At 42.0% G+C, this 21470-nt stretch overlaps 1 protein-coding gene across 2 annotated transcripts in view; it reads left to right on the top strand.

The window, feature by feature from the left end:
* Positions 1 to 248: 248 nt before the first annotated feature.
* The window catches only part of LOC134614095 (probable carboxypeptidase X1), a 40548-nt gene continuing 19326 nt past the window's right edge, over positions 249 to 21470 (top strand). The window contains exons 1-6 of one of the 2 annotated variants that reach the window (XM_063457519.1): positions 249 to 606; positions 11720 to 11821; positions 15232 to 15341; positions 15645 to 15784; positions 16265 to 16349; positions 20972 to 21122. In XM_063457519.1, coding sequence (XP_063313589.1) covers positions 321 to 606; positions 11720 to 11821; positions 15232 to 15341; positions 15645 to 15784; positions 16265 to 16349; positions 20972 to 21122 — 874 coding nt within the window. In that variant the 5' untranslated portion in view covers positions 249 to 320. The remainder of the gene's footprint in view (positions 607 to 11719; positions 11822 to 15231; positions 15342 to 15644; positions 15785 to 16264; positions 16350 to 20971; positions 21123 to 21470) is intronic. The other variant, XM_063457521.1, reaches the window with a different exon arrangement.

Here is a 21470-nt window from a genome sequence, read left to right as displayed (position 1 = left end):
TAATGAAATTAAAGGGGGTACAGTTCTATATAAAATATTACAATCCTGGCAGGACTAGTGTATTATGTTGTTCATTTAAGTCCTTAGACAAGTAATAATATCGGGCACTGGTCATGCAGACTGTGCCTTATTGTTTCTGAGCCTGTGGTATGGCTCTCCTCCGGAGTTAGCTGGAATTCAGATTGGGGGCTGGGAAAGTTTGGTAAAATATTCTGCTCTAGAGAAAGAAGGGGGGCTAGATTGGGAGAGAGGAAAGGGGAGGGGATGGTGCCTCTGCTGCAGAATTTCTGCCCAAGTTAAAACACTCAGCTAAAAGTTGTATGAGAGTGTATTCTGCCTGGTCATTGACAATGCATTGCTTACCCATTGCTCTGGTTCTGCTGGGCACAGTCTCCCTGTTTACCAGCTGCTATGGTGCCCCTCATTCTAGCACAGTACGAATGGTCACTACAGAGAAGACCCACACAAAACCTAACAGCACCATGATTACTCCAGGAGCCAATGGGACCATGAAACCAACCAAGTATGGGGACGAAGATTTGGGGGAACCGATTCTCAATGAAAGAAGAATGAGGCTGTCTGAGGAGAAGACAGTGGAAAAGAAAGGTAAGTTATATACCCAGTAATGGGTGCTACCTGGCAGAGGGCAGCATGATGCTTCGGAGTGCACAATGACCTGGCTGCCCGTGTCATGTCGGTCAGTGCTGCTGTCCATGTCAGGTCAATCAGTGCTGTTGTCCATGTTGTGTCAGTCAGTGTTGCTGTCTGTGTCATGGCACTCAGTGCTGCTCTCCTTGTCATGGCGGTCACTGCTGCTGTCCCTGTCATGTCAGTCAGTGCTGCTCTCTATGCCATGGTTGTCATTGCTGCTGTCCATGTCGTGTCAGTCAGTGCTGCTGTCTATGTCGTGTCAGTCAGTGCTGCTGTCTATGCCACGGTTGTCATTGCTGCTGTCCATGTCAGTCAGTCAGTGCTGCTGTCTATGCCATGGTTGTCATTGCTGCTGTCCATGTCAGTCAGTCAGTGCTGCTGTCTATGCCATGGTTGTCATTGCTGCTGTCCATGTCAGTCAGTTTGTGCTGCTGTCATTGTCATGGCGGTTAGTACTAGTATAAAGAGAAAGGACTGCGCCAAATTTCTCTTTATTCTTTTTTCTTCTATCATTTCTTTAAGGGTGTTTGAGGGATTCCCTTATAGGGTTGCTGCCTATCTGTTATCTAGCGCTTACTCTCTCTTTCCGTTTTATTCGGTTAGTACTAGTGACCGAGTCCACATGTAGAGGATCGTTGCTTGTGCTGCATGAAACAGACTCATGTGAGTAGGAGCTGCATGAAGCATGGACAAAACACACACAAGGCTCCCATGCCAGGGACCGCAGTGAGGCCAGTGAAGTACTGTTAGACATTTTATAGTTTAGCGTTGTAAAGCAGGTCAAGTCTCCTTAAATGCCCTTTCTTCTCATGCCGGCTTTGAGCAGAGAGACGTGTGAGCTGTGCAGACAGATGGCAGTGCACACGGCCAGCATCAGTCATTACTCGGAAGAAATATTGTTACAGCATCTTTGCTTCAGAATGTCTGCTCACTCATCTTCACAATAGACTCCAGATACCCAACATCGAGAGCAAAGACTCAATTATATCGGAGGGAAATACAAAGAACCCCAATTAGTGACATTGTAGCGGGATCAAAATATGCAAGGGCTCATTACATCCCCATTAATCTCCTTAAAATGACCAATGAATCCCGGAAATGGAGCAGCTGTGGGCCCTCTCTGTCTCTGTTGACTTTTGGCCAGAATAAGTTTACTGAGGACAGCTAGGATAAATGAAGACTTTAACTTTTTATATTTTTTATTAGATTATTTTATAATAATTAAAGGGGGACTGTCACTTTCCAGATTTTTGAATATCATGTTTACTTATCCCTATATTTAACAAATGCATGTTGATAAGGTGTGAAAATGTAATTAAACGTAGATATCCATGTTTCTTACCATGCAACTGGGCACCTGCATCTTAGCTCCCTGTCAATCATTGTTATAAGCTCCGCTCATTACACCTGGCAGTCAGTATAGAGAGAGCCACCTCCATCTTAGCTCCCTGTCAATCATTGTTATAAGCTCCGCCCTTTACACCTGGCAGTCAGTATAGAGAGAGCCACCTCCATCTTAGCTCCCTGTCAATCATTGTTATAAGCTCCGCCCTTTACACCTGGCAGTCAGTATAGAGAGAGCCACCTCCATCTTAGCTCCCTGTCAATCATTGTTATAAGCTCCGCCCTTTACACCTGGCAGTCAGTATAGAGAGAGCCACCTCCATCTTAGCTCCCTGTCAATCATTGTTATAAGCTCCGCCCTTTACACCTGGCAGTCAGTATAGAGAGAGCAGACAGAGAAGAGGAGAAATTAATCAATATTTCTATTTATCGTTTTCTTCTGCATTGTTTGCCCTGGCCTTGCCTTGTCTGAACTGGATTATGATGATTTTTTCTAAAAGAAACTGGAGCATCTCATGAAAAAAGGTCAATCTAAATTAAATGTGCCTATTAATGTTTTTATTCCTGCGTAAATAATAATACTTAGTGACAGTTCCTCTTTAAACTCACAATACAATGTACCCGTATTGCAGATAGACTCCTTGCTGATCCTCCTCAGGTGATGTCATTGATCTTGATTACCTCTGTCCAAGCAGCTGTCTTCTCTGAGTATCACATACAGGGGTTTTACTGAGAATTGTTGGGAATTCACATTTTTTTTAGATTCATACTAAAAAACTAACTTTTTTTTCCCGTACGGCTATTTTGGTCTAAAATGTTAAATTCACTTTTAATTCCTGACAATTCACACTAATGAGAAACCCTCACAGTATAATTAAGCTGCTTGAATTATAAATACAAGGTCAGGAGTTCAGCTCTTTGGGAAGTCCATTGAACCTGGCTTACCACAAGCTTCTCTACGTCAAGTATCTAAGAAATCTTCCATTGTGCACAGTAATCACATCGCTTCTTTGTGAGTTTGGACCTACTTGGCCAATATGTCCTTCAGTAGAGTTATGAGAGGTAGAAGGTCTCTGAGATTTGTAAGGTAAGTTCATGGGCTGCTTCAGAAATACACACAAAACTCACCCAACAGTTCTGGCTGTTCATGGAAGTTTACTGGTGCACATCTGCATGGGCCTGGAAGTTGAAATGCTGCTATCACCAAACCTCACTTGTGCACCAATGCATGGCCAAATGAAGCTAAACTGTTGGCTATCACCAAACCTCACTGATGCACCCCTGCATGGTCATGGGGAGGGAAACCATTGTCTTTCTGAAAGAAACAGTTTGTATGTCTGACTGTTCATGTGTGTCTGGCATGTGCATGTATGTGTGTCTGTAATACTGAATTCATTATAGACCGGGCCACGTGTTCTTTATTTATTTTGGTTTTGCAGTCGGTGTAAAGAGAGAGAGAGAGAGAGGGGATCGGGGGGAGGAAAAATAATAATCTTGGAATGAAAATCTTGGCATTTGACTTGTTCCAATTTCTTTCTACAGACACACGCAGCAGTTCTCCTAAAGGACAACTAAAAACACGTCTTGAAGGAGACGTATTTGAAGGAGAATTTTTAGTTCCCGTACAGAATCTAAGCTGGTTAATTTGTTTGTGAATAGATTTCCTTTGGAAATGTCATAGTTTTATTGTTGGCAGCTAATGGGATAAGGTTTTGGTCAGACCCTCCAGTGCTGAATTTTTGTGATGAAGGCATTGTCCTCTTCCTGAGATGTCCTGTCCATACATAAGCACCAGTCACGAATTTTCCATGATTCCCATCATTTATTTGCATTCATTAAATGATGAACTTTAACATACTAATCATACTCAGTGCCCAATCTATTCCAAACATCCATTAATCTCTGTAGTGATGGGGGGTATGCCTACGAATACACAATACAGAAAATATATCGTTTGATGGGGAAATTCAAACTTTAAATTGTGATTAATAAAAGTACTATATACATTCTCCAAGAAAAAGGTGAAAATAAGAATGTAAGAAAAAGAAAAAAAACAGGAATATACGGGGAAACTGGACTCCAGTGTGAATATCTATATAATGGGAATCTAAGTCGAACAAATCGCGGATATCTGTAAATATACACAATTCACCTTCTGTATGTCACCTTCTGTAATAATTGTGCTGTCTTGCAAGCTTGTATGAAAGGTTGCTGAATTGCAACACAAATAGCAATAGTTCTATGCTAACAAGAGGGAGTGAATTTCAGTTCCCACCACATTACATTTTGGAGCAACTGTGCCCCCAAACTCCCTGAGAGTCAGTATTCTCCTGCAAGCAGCGTTAGACCAACTGCTGTCTGTAGAATGCTCGGGGAACACTGCAGCTCACACTGGAGGGAGGACATGAAAGGCTTACTCCAAGTCCACTGGATGGTTAGGATGTAAGGAGTACCATGGCCCATTTAGGAATGATTTGCCCACTTACCAATGAATAGCATTCTCAATCTCTGGGTAGAAATATGCACTTAATATTAACCGGCCGGAAATCTGGTGCCAAGCAGGCAATGATGCGCCCATTACGCTTTCTTGGACATCATTCTGAAATTGGTAAAAGACAATAAAGCACATCTCACTTGACTTGCATCATTACTCCTCCAAGTTCATGACTGGACAGAGTTGTACCCTGAAGACCCAAGCTGCATTTTGAATTAAATAAAACAAATTGTAACTTCTATGAAGCAAATCATTTAATTTTTTTATATCCACAATTGCATAATTTGGAAAGGCATTTATTCAGTAAAGTTTCCCAGGGATGTTTTAAAGAAAAGCAAAAATCCAAAAAGTTGCAAAAATTCCCACAAAAATGTTTGTGAGTTATACCCAACTCTAATGCTAAGATCAGCGATGGCTAGACCCCACACATATCATATGGTCGTCATTTCTCATATATCAACTTATAGGTTCAAATCCATATTGTAAGACTCGTGTACAGGGTCGGTAAGCTGTCTGCTGACCGAAGCAGAGCACACATTTGACATGGAGGATGAGGAGACCAGAAATGCTTTTACAATTATAGCTTCTTCATCTTGGCATGAAAATGAAAAGTTTTTGACCATTTTCATTGAGGACAGAATAACTTCTTTTTGGAAATTGTTTATGTTGTTGCTTAAAGAATCACTCCAAGCACCATAACCACAACAGCCTGCTGTGGGGAGAGCCCAATCCTGGTCGGTTCTTCCTTCCAAAATATAATGGTCATTGTTGGAAATGCCAGTTGGTACAAGTCTCATTTGTTCATTAGAAGATGTAAGATTGGTGGAAGGAATGCACCTCAATGTTCTTTCTTGGACCTGAATGTATGTTTAGAGATATTTTTAAATTTATATCTACTTGAAAAAAAGCTAAACATATTTATTGGATTACATGCGTTGACTGACCACAGCACATCTGAATTACCGTCCACTTATTATAAATACATATCTTACTACACAAATAGACTGGAAATTGTACAAACATTCAGCAAGTTTCAGTAATTAACCTCTTAATTCATTGGTCTCCTCTGCTTTTACTGAATTCTGGAAAAGTAATTTATGATAAAATATTTTTCAAAATTGATCACTTTAGTTAGTCATTCAGTAACATTACAAGATTCTGCTGTTAGTTTTATTTTTATCACAATTGTTACAACTATCCACATGCTTTCCAGAGAGAACATCTGGAGTTTGACCCGTCCAGCTGCACAAGGCTTCTTTCCTTGGAGATGAGTTGGCCCAACCTGGCCATCCCACCATAAAGCTGAGGAAAAACAGTAATTTTACTTACCGTAAATTCCTTTTTTCTTAGTATAGTGGCAGTACTTACAAGTGGGATGTTCCTTCCGGTGTTGGACAAGAAGCTCCCCCTTCTTTGAATAATATAGCTGTGCTCCGCCTGCTGCCTCCATATAACCTGCAAGATTGAATCACCCGCCAGTAATAAAAAAGAACCAAACGGAGACAGACTAATGCAAAAAACATTTAATCCAAATGAAAGAGGAGGGAAACCCAGTACTGCCACTATACTAAGAAAAAAGGAATTTACGGTAAGTAAAATTACTGTTTTTCCCTCCGTATAGTGGCAGTACTTACAAGTGGGATATAGCAAGAACCCTGCATACAACAAAGGGTGGGGACTCAGCAGGCCACAGCTTGCAGCACCTTACGCCCAAAAGCAGCCTCAGAAGATGAAAATATGTCCAGCCTATAATGCTTGATGAATGTATGCAAGGAAGACCAAGTAGCCGCTTTGCAGATGTCTTCAGGTGATGCTGCTGCTCTTTCAGCCCAGGAGGTTGCCATAGCCCTAGTGGAATGAGCTTTCAACGGGAATCTGAGAGGAATCCCTTTGGAGTGATAAGCCAACTTGATGGTATCTGTAAGCCACCTAGCCAGAGAGGGTCCGGAAACAGCACGACCCTTGTACTTGCCTTGAAAGTAGACAAAGAGATGATCTGAGGATCTAAACCCTTGAGTCCTCTGAAGGTAGATCTTCAGGGATCTTCTAACATCCAGGAAATGCCACTTTCTTTCCAGATCCGATGTAGGAGATTGACAAAAGGACGGCAGAATAATAGGTTGGTTAATCGCAGCCCTAGAGATAACTTTAGGCAAAAAAGAAGGCCTGGGGTGCAGGACCACCTTTTCCTGATGGAATATGGTGAACTCCGGAGAAGATGATAGAGCTCGGATCTCACCAATTCTCCTAGCGGAGGTGATAGCCACCAGGAAAGCCGTCTTGAAGGTTAGTAGCTTGATGGGGACCTTAATCAATGGTTCAAACGGTGGTTCACAAAGGGCTTGAAGAACCAGAGATAAATCCCAGGTAGGAAAAGACACTAATCTGGGAGGCCTCTTTAACCGTATGGACTTAACAAACCTTCGGACAAGTATGTTTGAGGCAATGTCACGAACCAGGAAGTGACTTAGAGCCGAAATTTGGCCCTTGAGTGTAGAGACCCCTAGGCCGGCTTCAAAACCATCCTGTAAAAAAGAAAGGATTTCTGGGATAGACGTTCTGGTAGGATCCGAACCTCGGAGAGAACACCAGGCTCTGAATTTCACCCAGACTCTGAAATAGATTTTCGAAGTGGACAAGCGGACAGAGGATAACAAAACGTCACATAAGTGTTCTGAGAGACCATGACCCTGAAGGATCATCCTTGCAGCAACCATGCTGTCAGGCGAAACATTTCCAGGGTTTCTACTGGAAGAGTCACATTCTCTAATATGGTGGAAGAGATCGGGAGAGACCAACGTGATATGGTCATATTTTCCACTTCTGAGAACCAACTTCTGTTTGGCCAGAAGGGCAGGACTGCTAGAATTCTTGCCTTCTCCCATCTTATCTTCTGAACAATCCGGGGAATAAGAGCGACAGGCGGGAAAATATAAGCCATGTTGAAGTTCCAAGGGATCGACAGACCGTCTAGGACATCTGGGTAGTCTCCTGCTTGGAGAGAAGCGAATCTCTGCACTTTCCGGTTTCTCCTTGTCGCCAACAAGTCTATCTCTGGCCTGCCGAAGCGGGAAACTAGCTCCAAGAAAACCTGGTTTGATAGTGCCCAGTCTGCCTGAGACCAATGACTTCTGCTGAGGTCGTCTGCAATAATGTTTAGAGACCCTTTGATATGGGTTGCTGAGATTGCAAGAAGATTGGTTTGGGCCCAAGACATTATACGGTAGCAGAGATTTTGGAGAGCTTTTACCTTCGTGCCTCCTTGGCGATTTAAATAAGCCACAGTGGTGGCGTTGTCCGACTGAATCCTCACCGTCCGATTGGCGATGACTGAACCGAAAGACACCAGTGCCTTCCAGACCGCTAGTAATTCCCTGAAATTTGAGGAAGCGCCTGCCTCTTCCTTGTTCCAAAGACCTTGATGGAATTGAGAACCGAGATGGGCGCCCCAACCAGTCTGGGAAGCATCTGTGGTTATCGTAATCCACTGTTTTTGTGCAAAAGATAGGCCTTTTGAAATGTTGCTCCTGTCTCTCCACCAGTTTAGCTGTTTTTTCACCTTTTCGGATAAGTGGAAGGGAGAGTCTAGATCTTCCTGTTTTCGAGTCCATTGTGAAAGAATGTCCCATTGCAATGGTTTTGATTCTGCTTTTGCCCAAGCCACTGCTGGGATTGCAGAAGTGAGGAGGCCTAGCAAACTCATAGCATCCCTGATTGAGCTTAGGTTTTTCTGCAGCTTTAATACGGCTTTTAAGATCCTCCTTTGTTTCTCTATTGGTAAAAACAGAGACAGGGACTGTGATTCTACCTGAAGACCCAAGAATTCCAGACTCCGTGACGGATTCAACTTGGATTTTTCCAGGTTCAGGATCCAACCGTGATCTTTTAAAACCTTCATCGTAATCCTGAGATGATATTCTAGCAGTTGTTTTGATTTGGCTTTCAAGAACCAATCGTCCAGGTATGGAACAATCGAGATACCTTTCAGACGTAAGACTGCTGCTACGGGTGCCAGGATCTTCGTAAAAACTCGAGGAGCTGAAGACAGGCCAAAGGGTAGAGCCTTGAATTGCAAATGGAGAATCCTTCGCTTTCTTGTAAGAACCGCAAACCTGAGAAACTTCCGGGAAGATTCTGAAACCGGTACATGTAGATAAGCATCTTTTAAATCTAATTTTGCCATGTGATCTCCTTTTTGTAAAATGTGCGTTACAGACAGAATACTTTCCATGCGGAACTTCTGGTACGGTATGCAGGTATTGACTTGTTTTAGGTCTAGTATTGGCCGAAAGGATCCGTCAGGTTTCTGAACCAGGAACAGGCGGGAGTAAACCCCCTGAAATTCCCAACGTTTGGGTACCTTCTCTACCACATCTTTTCTTAAAAGAAGAAGAGCTTCTGTTAGGAGTGCTTCTGTTTTTTTCTTTGAAGGATAGTCTGATAGTAGGAAGGAAGGTTGTGGTTTTGTTGAAAACTTTATTCTGTAACCTTCTGAAATTGTACTTATCATCCACCCATTTGATGTACTCTTTTTCCACTCTTGGGCGAAGAACCAAAGGCGTCCTCCCACTCTTTTGGCGTCAAAACTTCCTCTTTTTGTCTTGCCTGTTGGAATCATGTCTAGACCACTGGCTGCTGTTTCCACCCTGTTTTTGAAACCTTCGAAACCGCCCTTGGTAACGAAAGGACCGCTGACTCTTATACTGAAAACGTTTATATCCCTGTGATCTTGATTCCAGAGGTAGGGCTTTCTTTGTGTCCGACATTTGCTTAATAATGTCTTCCAAAGGTGTTCCAAATAGTTTGTTCCTCTCAAAGGGTAATTCACACAAGGCAGCCTTGGACGCTGAATCTGCTGTCCATGTACGTAGCCAAAGAGCTCTTCTGGCCACTGACGACAATCCCATGATTCTTGCTGCTAAACGCATAGACTCATCAGAAGCATCCAAAAGAAATTCATTAGATAATTTCAATAGGAACATAAGATGGGAAGGATCTGCATCTGATTTTCCCATAAGAGATTCTTCCAGGGATTGTAGCCAAACGCTCTGAGCCCTGAGAACCGCTGAACCTGCAATACCGGCTCTGCATTGGTACCCTGCGGCCTGAAATATTCTTCTACATGAAGTTTCGGCTCGTTTATCCATTGGGTCTTTGAGTCCTGAGACTTCGCCAATGGGTATAGTGGTTTTCTTAGATAGCTGGGCAATCTGAATATCTACTTTAGGAAGATCTTCCCACTTTTCTTCCGACTGTAGTTTGAACAACAGTTTAAATTGCTTGGAAATAAATGCACGTCTTTCAGGATTCTTCCATTCTCTATGAAGGAGATCCAAGATTTTAGGTGACATCGGGAAACCTTTAACCTTACCCTTGGTAGGTTGCGTTTCTTGTATAGCTGATGTTACTTCCTTAATAAAAATTTTCAGCTCTTCTGGTGGGAAGCCCTCCTCCACACTGGAAGCTAGGCTGGAAATATCCGAAGGCGAAGAAATAGAGCATTCTCCTGAAGAAACGTCAGACACTGAAGGAGATCTATTCCTTCTACGTTTCTTAGGCTTCTCTTGTATAGCCGGCTCTTGCTTCACAGAATCTTTAAAAGACTCAAACGTCTGGGACAAATTTTCCTGGAACCAGCCCAGGAAGGATGCCATATCAGTCTGCTTAGCTTTCTCTAGCAATTCCACAGAGCACTGATTACACGTCTTTTTGCGACATCCGTCAGGCAGAGGTACAGCACATTCCAGACAACATAAGTGCTTAGATTTGCTTGTGGCTTTTTTAGGGACAGATGCTGACATCTTGTCCTTATCCGCTTTGTCCGGGGGAATAGGACTGGACATATCTGTGGATCAAACAAAAAAAATGTTTCAATAGAAATAAAAAATAGAAATAGACATATAAATAGACGCATGCAAAATAATAGATGAATAAAAGGAGAGATTCATAAAATCTCACCTTAAATCAACTAATATCCGTGTAGGAGGGCTGGTGACACAGAGAACCAGAGCTGTACACCCACCCTTGGGGTCAGCAAGGTTCTGCACAGTTTATATACCAATTTAAAAAAAAAAATTAAATTTTTAAATTTGGCGCCAAAAAAAACCCGGTTTCGCGCATGCGCAGTTGCGCGATTCCGTGTTTGGTGGAACGCAACGCCTCCCGGCGTGCGTTCCACCACTGTGCGCATGCGAAAAGCAATCGAGGAGGACCGCCCGGGAACTCATCTTAGCAGCCACAAAAGGGAAGTACCCGGTCGCGTTCCGTAACGCTAGACCGGAAGTACTGCGCCACTCAGTTCCCACCCGGGGAACCATCGGGCAATTACCTCCCCGATCAGCAGCCTGTGCTGATCGCACCTCTCCACCTGAACTGGGGAACCTGTCCGTCCCGTTGCCGGGACAAGAAGAACTGGCGGGTGATTCAATCTTGCAGGTTATATGGAGGCAGCAGGCGGAGCACAGCTATATTATTCAAAGAAGGGGGAGCTTCTTGTCCAACACCGGAAGGAACATCCCACTTGTAAGTACTGCCACTATACGGAGGGAAAAATGAGAAACCGTATCTGATAAGAATTTATTTACTAATAAAACAGAAATCTTTATGAATTCTGTTGGGGTTAGTTTGACCCAGTTCAATCGTTTGTGCAATGAGTGTAGCTTTGGTCTATCTGGTTTATGTCTAAAAATTAGACGTATTGAAATGAAGATATGGATTTCTGACTGGTCCAGAATGTAGGAAGAGATATTCCCAAACAAACTTAATCTAGTATTAAAGTGTATTTTATGTTTTAGAGTAAAGACAAGAGGATCAGTATGTGAGGTTTGAAATAATCCCAAACATGTGCATTGCATGTGTATGTCCTGGAGGACAGTTGCATATATGTGTGTTTGCCGCTGTACATGTCTGCATGTGTATATTCCGGGTACCTGTCTGTGTATATGTGTGGGTAATCAGGGTTTGTGTGTATACCTGGTGTACAAGTCTTTGTCTGTGTGTTTATGCCGGGGGTACATGTCTGTGTATATATGTGGATACACAGAGTATATGTTAAGGTATATGTGTGTATGCCCAGGGGGCCATGCATGTGTATATGTATGCTGACGTGTGCATTAAAAGCATGTACCATGTTTATGTGTGTTCTTGAGAGTACACGGCATGAACAGGTGTACTCACATGTATACATGCCTGAATGTTTCTCACTCTGTATTTGGTTTTACCTTTTTCTAGCAAATGTGACAGCGAAAAAAAAGGTTAAGGTAGTAAAGACGGTGAAAGTTTTGAAGAAGCCGAAAACAGAAAGTCCCAAGGCCAATGGAAAACCAGAGGAACGTATGTACTAAGGGTGTATGCTTTCCAAGGCCGCAATGTGGCTGAGCTTGATGTGAGTGCATGCTTTACAGGGACAGAGTGTGGCTGAGCTTGATGTGAGTGCATGCTTTACAGGGCTGAACTCCGGAGCAAGGGGAGACTGAACTCCGGAGATTGGTGACCATGTCAGGAACAATGAAGACATTTAGCTCTTACAATATGGCTGCCAATACATTGTGGGGGTCAACTGTTGGAACTTAACATTGGTGATCACCAGACGTCTACTGCCATGGACTTAAATTTCTATCCAGATCTTACCACGCCCTAAGTACTCAGTGATGTAGATCACACAGAGAAGTTAGGTCAAAGAATGCCCAAAGTTTATTGCAGAGAAAAAAAGCTTATAAGGCGAACACAATAAAGGGGCAGTCTAGGGAAAGTGTCATTAATTTCCAATCAAATACAGCATGTAAAGGAGTAGCATGGTACAGGTATGCAACCACTCATCGATCTTAAACGTGCCTTGGGGGACATGTGCTAGGTGGGGTCTTCCCAAAACCAGTGTGTAAAGATAGGGTGATGTGCAAAACTAGGCTACGTGATGTCCTTGCTATGTACGAGGTTGTTAGCTTATGAGTCATCTAGGCAGGATTTAACCCTTTCATCTATCATCTCTGCTTGAACAATAAATGGAGGTCGAGGTTGGACTTTGCTCATGCTTATATCTATCAGAGTGAAGATGTAAAAACCATCAAACAAGAGAGATCTGTTTTTATAAGAGGTACAGATCTCCTGTAGGAACCCCTTCACAATGATCCAAACTTAATATGGCATGCCGGGAGATCGGGCTTTATTCTGCAACATCCACTGATCGACATGACATTTCATAAAGATTTTACTATGAAATGCTCAGAAACTGCATTTGGTGACAGAGTCGCTATAAATACGGAACATTCACATCCCATGATATTTAATGTTATGTTTACTTATCTCCTATATTTACTAAATATGTGTTTGTGAGGTGGTGAAAATAAATGAAATCTAGAAATTCCCACCTCTGTATCCGTTAACTTGGCGCCTCCACCTTAGCTCATTGTCAGGCGCCTCCACCTTAGCTCATTGTCTGGCGCCTCCACCTTAGCTCATTGTCAGGCGCCTCCACCCGAGCTCATTGTCAGGCGCCTCCACCCTAGCTCATTGTCAGGCGCCTCCACCCGAGCTCATTGTCAGGCGCCTCCACCTTAGCTCATTGTCAGGCGCCTCCACCCGAGCTCATTGTCAGGCGCCCTCACCCTAGCTCATTGTCAGGCATTGTTATACGCTTTGTCCTTTGCACATTGCAGTCCGCATAGATAGTATACAGAAGAGAAATGGAAAATCAAAGTTCTCTGAAAAGTGTTGTATAAATTCCTTCATTATTCAGAGTATATTTAGGAAAGTCTTCTAAAAGTGACTTATTTTCCTAGCGCATTGTGCCAGTTTTCACAGAAACCTCCATGTCAGAAGGACTAGCCAAAAATTAAACGTAAAAGTGCTGGCAACGCTGAGATAGATCTCTCTCAATGTTTGTGTTTCTCCTCCTGGTTCGCAATGTTTGTCCAGCTGGGCCTGGGCTGAATTGGATTGTTATGTAATTTCTAAATCTTAATGTAATTCTAAAAGAAAATGGAGATACACGAAACAAGATGCACAGGAGTTATGGGTGATTTCCAGTGTTTTATTTAATGCTGTCATTTCCAGAGCAGTGATTTACCAGTAATATAAAATGCTGGGAGACTGGCTGGTGACTTATCTCAGAAATATGTCTATTAAGCAGAAACACAGAACATGCGCGGCAATGTGAGAGGCTGAGTAATATTCAGTATATTGCAGCCAAGATACTGAGGGCCATCTTCACTCCACCTAATAATATCACTGAGTGCCAGAATAAAACACAATGTGAGAGGCCGGGGAGTAATCAATACACTGTAACAGTTCAGGAAGTTAGACGACCCTCTGTGTTCTATATCAGACCCAGCTCCATGGATAAATGATGGGGTGCAGGGACTTTCTGGGGTATTTAGTGGGTAAGTCAGGGGAACAGCTTGAAGAACATTCTTCTTCTACTATCAATGTAAATGTCTTTCTTTCCAATATCAAATATATTACTATTTACTAATAAATGGAATTTCGGGATTTACTAAAAATGGAAGAGTTAGAAAGATGCAAATGAATAGGTCAATAAGGAATTCCATGCGATTCCACAACCTCAGATTCTTTCAACTTTAAAGCCCCACCGCCAAACGCCCTCTATCCCTAATCCCCCAACACTAAACTTAATTTCTTCTAATGCTACACTGATATTTGGTGGCCGCTATAGACACAGCATCATCATGGTGTTACCTTGTTATTCAGTGACGTTTTAACTGCAACTTTTTAAAAGAACACTCCACTGAAAAATGAAAAACCATGTTAACAATGTAGTAGACACAGCCCCAAAGAAGCCATGTTTTATTTTATGGTGATTGTTTGTATCTGACCATTTCACAGTTACATATCACAAGCAGCGTGCTATACAATCCTGATTGCAGAATCTGGTTTATCCTTAAGACTCTGCATGTTTACATAGCAGGAGGTATGATACTAGACAGGCCCCAGCACAGGCTGCTCATTCATAAAACAAAACCAGATGGGAGGTCAGAGGTTAAAGACTACAGCCTGAGGCTAGTGAGGAGTCAAACCTGTCTATTTATCAAAGGGTGAAACAGAACTGGAACATGAGAGAAGGTGTTCTCCTGGAAACAAAGGATACTGTGTCTAATAAAAGCAGCTGAATTGTCACATTAAAGGGACACTTGCTGAAGTGCTTTTAGAAAAAGTGCAGATTTCAAACGATAGGTTACTGACACCATACTCACTTTAAAAAGATAAAGTGGTTATGGTGCCTGGAGTGTCCCTTTAAACTGTTGAACTTCACTTGCTACTTTGAATACTTTGCACCAGTTTCCTGTATTGAGGAGACCTTACCAAGACATGGCAGTGTTCTGCATACTACAAGGTGGGTGTGTGCATCTATTCATATATACTGTTGGAAACATCATGGTTTGGGCTTTGGGTTAAAGCCAGTGTTCTCTGGCAGAATTTGCTTTAAGCTTCACTCATCAATGAACCGTTATACATCCCTCCATGCCGGAAATTCAGTGGTAGGACCACCTTTCACTGTCTGAGGCATATCACTTTCTTCACCTCTAAAATACCCCAAGAACTAAATATTTAAGGGGATGGCATTTTATTATTGGAAAACTAGACTTCCATCCTCTGCTGCTAAGTGATACGGCAATTAACTCCTTTACCTGATGTTCTCACTCAGCTCCCGTTAGTCCAGGCCAGGGGTTAACAATAAATAGCACCAATTCTGGAAAAGTCCAGCAATGTCTCTCCTGTGTCTGCAGAATGTCCACCGCTGGGACTGGAATCCATGAGAATATCTGACTATCAGCTGAGAACATCAAGCATCAAACGCTTTGGTTTGGGGTCACACCGAGGACGACTCAACATACAGGTGGGACGCCAAAACTATTCAAACATGGAGTATGAGTAACAATTCACATGCTTAGTATGGATCTAGAAATCTGTATAAACATATTGTACACAAAGACAAATTACACAACAATGCACAACGCTTAGAACGTAAACTAGATGATATTTAATGGAATACAAGTTTCTCTTACAGCATTGTTATAGAATGGTGCATAGCCCTAATATGCCACATGGACATTTAGCAACACAAAAACTTGCTATACGAGTCCCTGCTCGAGATTAGCCCATTACTTCGTTATTATTTACCATTCTTGCCATTCCGCAGTCAGGGATTTACGATGAAGACTTTTACGATGGCGGCTGGTGTGCAGGAGAAGCAAACAAAAAGCAGTGGTTCGAGGTCGATGCCAGAAGACTCACCCGCTTTACGGGCGTTATCACTCAGGGCAAGAACTCAATCTGGACGTAAGTATGAGAGCTCAATAAATGATATTTCCAGCAGGAAGTACAAAGCGGAGGTTGTGGAGGTCAAATAGTAGAATTATATCAAAAGTATCTTGTATTATCCATATTGAAGCATAGCATTATTGTTTAGATGTAGTGAGACCCCGCTGACTAATGACCTATGATCCAGCTTGGAGAACAACGTGTGTGTCAACATGGAAGAGCGATCTCTGGCTAGTCAGCACAGTATTATATTGTTAGTCGTCTTTTAAATCATTGTCATTGCTTTTGTCATCAATATAGCGTTACAATTCTGATAAATCCTCAGATCACTAAAACATGCTGAGTTCTTTCTATAATCTGATATACTGTCATATTTTTCTAAATTGTCAATTTATTCACACACAAAGAAGCAGACACAGAGAATGTATTGAGAATAAAACGATAGCCCAGTGTTAACCAGCATTAGTCTGCTAATTAGAACATATCATTCTCTCGTAGTGATGACTGGGTGACGTCATACAAAGTCCAGGTCAGTAATGACACTCACACCTGGAAGACGTGCAAGAATGGGACTGAGGAAGCGGTAAGTACACATGGACCAAATGTTGGCTACGGAGAGCAGAGCTTAAAGGAGAACTGTCACTTACCAGGAATTGCAGTATAATGTTTACTTATAACTGCCTAAAATAGAATTAAATATGTAAATGCAAACCTCTTCATCCCGTAAATGGGCGCCTCCACCTTAGTCAGCATAGAGAGTGTAGACAGAGAAAGGAGGAATTAAACAATGTTTCTATTTCTCCTCTTCATTTGCATTGTGTGCTCTGACTGTGCCTGGACTGCACTGGATAACAATGTAATTTGGTAAATATCATTAAAGGACCACTATAGTGCCAGGAAAACATACTCGTTTTCCTGGCACTATAGTGCCCTGAGGGTGCCCCCACCCTCAGGGTCCCCCTCCCGCCGGGCTGGATGGAGAGGAAGGGGATAAACTTACCTCTTTTTCCAGCGCCGGGCGGGGAGCTCTCCTCCTGCTCTCCGCCTCTCCTCCTCCTCTTTGGCTGAATGCGCATGCGCGGCAAGAGCCGCGCGCGCATTCAGCCAGTCTCATAGGAAATCATTTACAATGCTTTCCTATGGACGCTGGCGTCTTCTCACTGTGATTTTTGAAACTGCTATGTTTATAGAAAAAAGGGTTAAACCTAGCTGGACCTGGCACCCAGACCACTTCATTAAGCTGAAGTGGTCTGGGTGCCTATAGTGGTCCTTTAAAAGAGGCCAACATAACTTATAGATGACTTCCCATGGTTTATGCAATGAAGTGACAGTTCCCCAGCCCAAACTTCCTTGAGTTGGGCTGGAGCACATAAACAATGGGCCAGTTTGCTAATAATTCCCCATCCAGGGCAAAGGCTGCCAGCTCTCCCCCACTGATTGCCTCCCTGGAATTCATTCTTTTATAGGCTGTGTGTCTGTACAGATATTGTCACTTACTGATTGGCAGGATGGGACCCCACAGGAATGTATTAGCTTACCGGGCTACATGCGGTTTGTGGATATTTAATGATGAGGATCTATATATAGAATGAAGTGTGGGTGACATGTCATTGTCCTGAATGAATCATTGTTTGACCGACCTTTCATCAATTTGTCGACCCAATCCAGACATTTCATGACGGACATTGCAATATGTTTGTGGAAATGATCTCATTAACTTCTTTATTAAACCCGTACAGTCTGTCAGATTTGCAGGCAATCAGCTTACATATATTGACCCTGAAATAATAGATTGGTGCCCCCATAAAATAACCCAGGAAAAGGACGATTGACCTAAACAACTGGACTACTAAAGGCACAGAAATTAAACTAGACATCCTGGAAAGATAGAAAGGCTGTCCAGCGCTTCCTGATATAATTTGCGCCGCACAACTGGATATTCTATGAATTCATGAGTGAAACCGCACACGACAGGCATTATTTGTAATGTATTTGCAGATCCCAGAAAGCATACCTTGCTGATTATATAAATATATATTATCTTATTAAAAGGTTTTCCCTCCGTGCCTTCACAATTGTTAAATCTTTATTGAGGAGCTTGCCATTCGATGACAGTAAATAATGGTAAGGCTTCTCTTTAGACACGTTTGAGGTTATGTGAGGTTCTCTGGGTAGCAAGGAAATAGATAATGAATGTGCAGTATCCCGGTGTTATATAACCGGTTACATTTCATATGATTTCTCTATAAACTTGCAAGCATTGGCGCTCACTTGGAGTAAGCTGGTGCAAATCCAGAATAAAGACTTTTAGTTGGCAGCTCTCTCATTACATCTGCCAACCCTTATACTTTCTAACAGCTCGGAAAGGCTCCAGGTTCAATCTAGAAACATTTTGAACGTGGGTCCTGTTTTCAATATATCATGTATTCAGAATTTATAGAGTGCCGTCCTATAGGTCTCTGAGATTCAATGTTTCAGAGGAGGAAACATTGATAAATCCAGATCCTGGCTCCTATCCTTGTGATTTGTCTTTCATTATTATCTGCACTATTTTATTTTTCTGCAACCTGGCTGACTTCCTGTCCATTCCCTGCCTCTTGTCCCTCCCACCCCCCCCCTCCCTCCCCCCTTCCCCCTGCCCTTTTTATTCTTTATCTTCTGGTGGGTTGCATGTTTTTGTTGACCGAGTTCTGGACTGCCTCATACCAGTTTCCCTCATGTTCATTCTTTTAATACAGTTTTCTGATGTTTTGCGAATGCAGCCTGGGGACTGTCCTTATAGTTTGTTTGACTACTTATTTCTATATTGTTCTTTTGTTGTTTTCTTTTTTTTCTTTTTGTTTCATTTCATCATATACTTATAATTGTACCATTGTGCATATATTCTTAATTAAAAAGAAATGTTATATTGAATTTAAGAAATGTCAGGATGTGCCAAACAGCAGTCAGACACCGTGTTGGTCCTGAAGGTGCGCGGAATATTGAGAAGTTTCCCTGACACTTGGGACTGTGCCTTGTTGTGGTTAGAAAGTCCTCAAAGTAATTACCCTACTTAAAAGCCATAGTTTATTTATCTTTGGGAAGTGTACACATGGTGACAACAATAATTAGCCTGATTTTTCTCCACCACCAACAAACCACAAAGTTTGCACTGGTCACTATGACGCCTTCCTGTGGTACTTTTTTTGGCTTCTGACCCGTTCCTGGAATGACTTTTGATTTCCAGCCGAAAAGTGATCACAGTTTCTGCCAGTTTCCAGTCGGTCTTGGCTTGGGAATATTTAACATGTAAAGACCCTGGTAATAACTACACAGAATTAATGGCTAAAATTACAGGAAAAAACAATATTACAATCAACGGCATACATTCTATCAAAATAAAATGATGTTCTTCAGCTAAAACAATATGGCACAAAAAATATATAACATATAAAAAAATTGTAATTTTTTAAGGATTCTATGACATGTAAATGCAAATAAAGCATTTGTAACAGAATCCTGAAAGAATGTTTGTGGTGGTGTAGCTTGTACCTTATTTTATATTGTAGAAATATACCATAGTAGCACCTACTATTAATTATTCTATTAAGACTGGGCTAGTATTATTCGAGTTAACCCATTGCCTGTATACAGTAAGTAAAGTAAACATGTAAGTGATTGTGCAAGACATTAATCAATTTGCTATTGGACATGTGCCAGTGAAAGGCTTGGCAGTGTTCTAAAACGCCGCTATAAGGACAATGTCCACATTATTAAGGTGTTGCAATCTAAGACGTAGTGAACATTTCCATGGTGATAGCCCCATCTAGAACCTTGAGGCACTTTTCAAACCAAATCCCCCCACAACAATAGTCCATAGGTCATTTATGATCTTTTCGGAAAACATTACGAGTAATTACAGAAATCCTGATGGAAAAAATCAGTTTAAAAAGTCTTCATCTTAAAAGCATTGAAAAAAGTAACCGACTCCCGAAGCCATGATCTTACGTGTTTCAGCTCGAAAGGCTTACTCATAGACTAGAATAAAGATTAATTAGATGTAATGTAAAGATAAGCATGTTTTACTGATCTCATTCAGATACACGGCCGATTTCAACGAAACTCTTTCAGTTATGGTTTGAACTTATCTAAATGGACACAATTTCACCCTGATATTCAATGTAAAGGGTTCGCCTTAAAAGACCACTAAAGTCACACAGGCCACTTCATCTCAAAATGTCGTCTGGGTTCAGTGGTCCTGTCCATTTAACCCCACAATGTAAAACATTACAATTTTCAAGAACTTCTTACTGACAGCCGCTAGAGTCGATTCTGTGGCACTGACCGAGTAAACGTGTCACGTGATGCTGACGGCTCCACAAATGCTCCTTACAGAGGAGCCTTCCATTGGCCCAATTCGAGTAAGCTATGCCTCCTCCATGATGACCCGGGAGGCTCTCTTGGTGCTGGAAAATGTGACTAAAAAGTCTAATTTTAGTATTTTTATGGGACATACGGGCAGGGTGGGGACAACTATCTACCAAGAGAGCATGGAACCAAGGGACCATGACAGAGGTCTGTATTCCTACTGCTTTAGTTTTCTGTTAGTTGGCACAGAGAGTAGAATAGGAGTATTAGATGTATTAGTAGCAATACAATAGCATTATGGTTAATAACATTAGTTTGAGTAACAGGACTCCACATCGAGGGATTAGAAGCAGTGCACACAGCTGTTATAATCCTGCTCAGAGCTCCTTACTCTAAAGGTGTTGGCCCTATTGGCAATGATTTTCATTGTACATTATAAAATGACATTCATGCTATGTCACAGAGCTCCCCTTTCTATAAAGCACCATCGAACATGTTGGCGCTTAATAAAAGCAAACAATAATTAAGGCTCCTCAAGTTGAGAGGATGCACCCGCCATGGACAAACTGTTAATGTGAGATATTAAATAGATGTGGACATATTAAATATATGAGTTTACTATTTCACCAGAATTTCCATAAAAAGCACAAATAAATAGTGTTCAGTTATAGGTTTGCGGAAGACACATCCGTCAGTATTACAGCTCCTGAGGTTTAATCTCGAGTCCAGCCTTCCAAAGACAGGAATAAACTGCCCTTTTCATGGGAAATATTTTTAACTTGCAAATGTTTCAGTATTTGCTATAAAAAAAAAGGAAAGGCGAATGTAATTTAAAAGACTATTTTCTCTACTTTCCAGATTTTTAATGCAAATAAGGATCCTGAGACTCCAGTGCTAAACCTCCTGCCCAAGCCGATGGTGGGGCGATACATTAGGATTAATCCACAGACCTGGTTTGAGAATGGAACCATCTGCTTGAGGGCTGAGATCCTCGGATGCTCACTACCAGGTACCACAGTCATGAAACACTCTGAGTTAGGAAGTAAGTGGCAACAGTGGCTGTCTGACAATAATGAATGAGCGGCTAAATGAAATACAATAAGAAAACTCTGAAATATATAGAGTTAGGGGAGTTCTTCTTCTAAGAGGATGTGGGAATGTTGATGTTTTTTCCTCCATTCCTCATAACTGAAAGCAGAGTATCCGTCCAGTGATGACCTCTCACTGCTCTTGCGCGTCCAGGTGAGCAGCAAGGAGTCCAAGCCCACCTGGGCAACGCAAAGGATCTTTAACATATCCCTCTCGATTCTACAGGGGGGTGGGTTCTGATACAGTTATAGGAATTTGTAAGAATTTG

The sequence above is a fragment of the Pelobates fuscus genome, chromosome 6 (assembly GCF_036172605.1).
Source record: "Pelobates fuscus isolate aPelFus1 chromosome 6, aPelFus1.pri, whole genome shotgun sequence".
Classification (NCBI taxonomy): Eukaryota; Metazoa; Chordata; class Amphibia; order Anura; family Pelobatidae; genus Pelobates; species Pelobates fuscus.
This window is presented reverse-complemented; position numbering and strand designations above follow the sequence as displayed.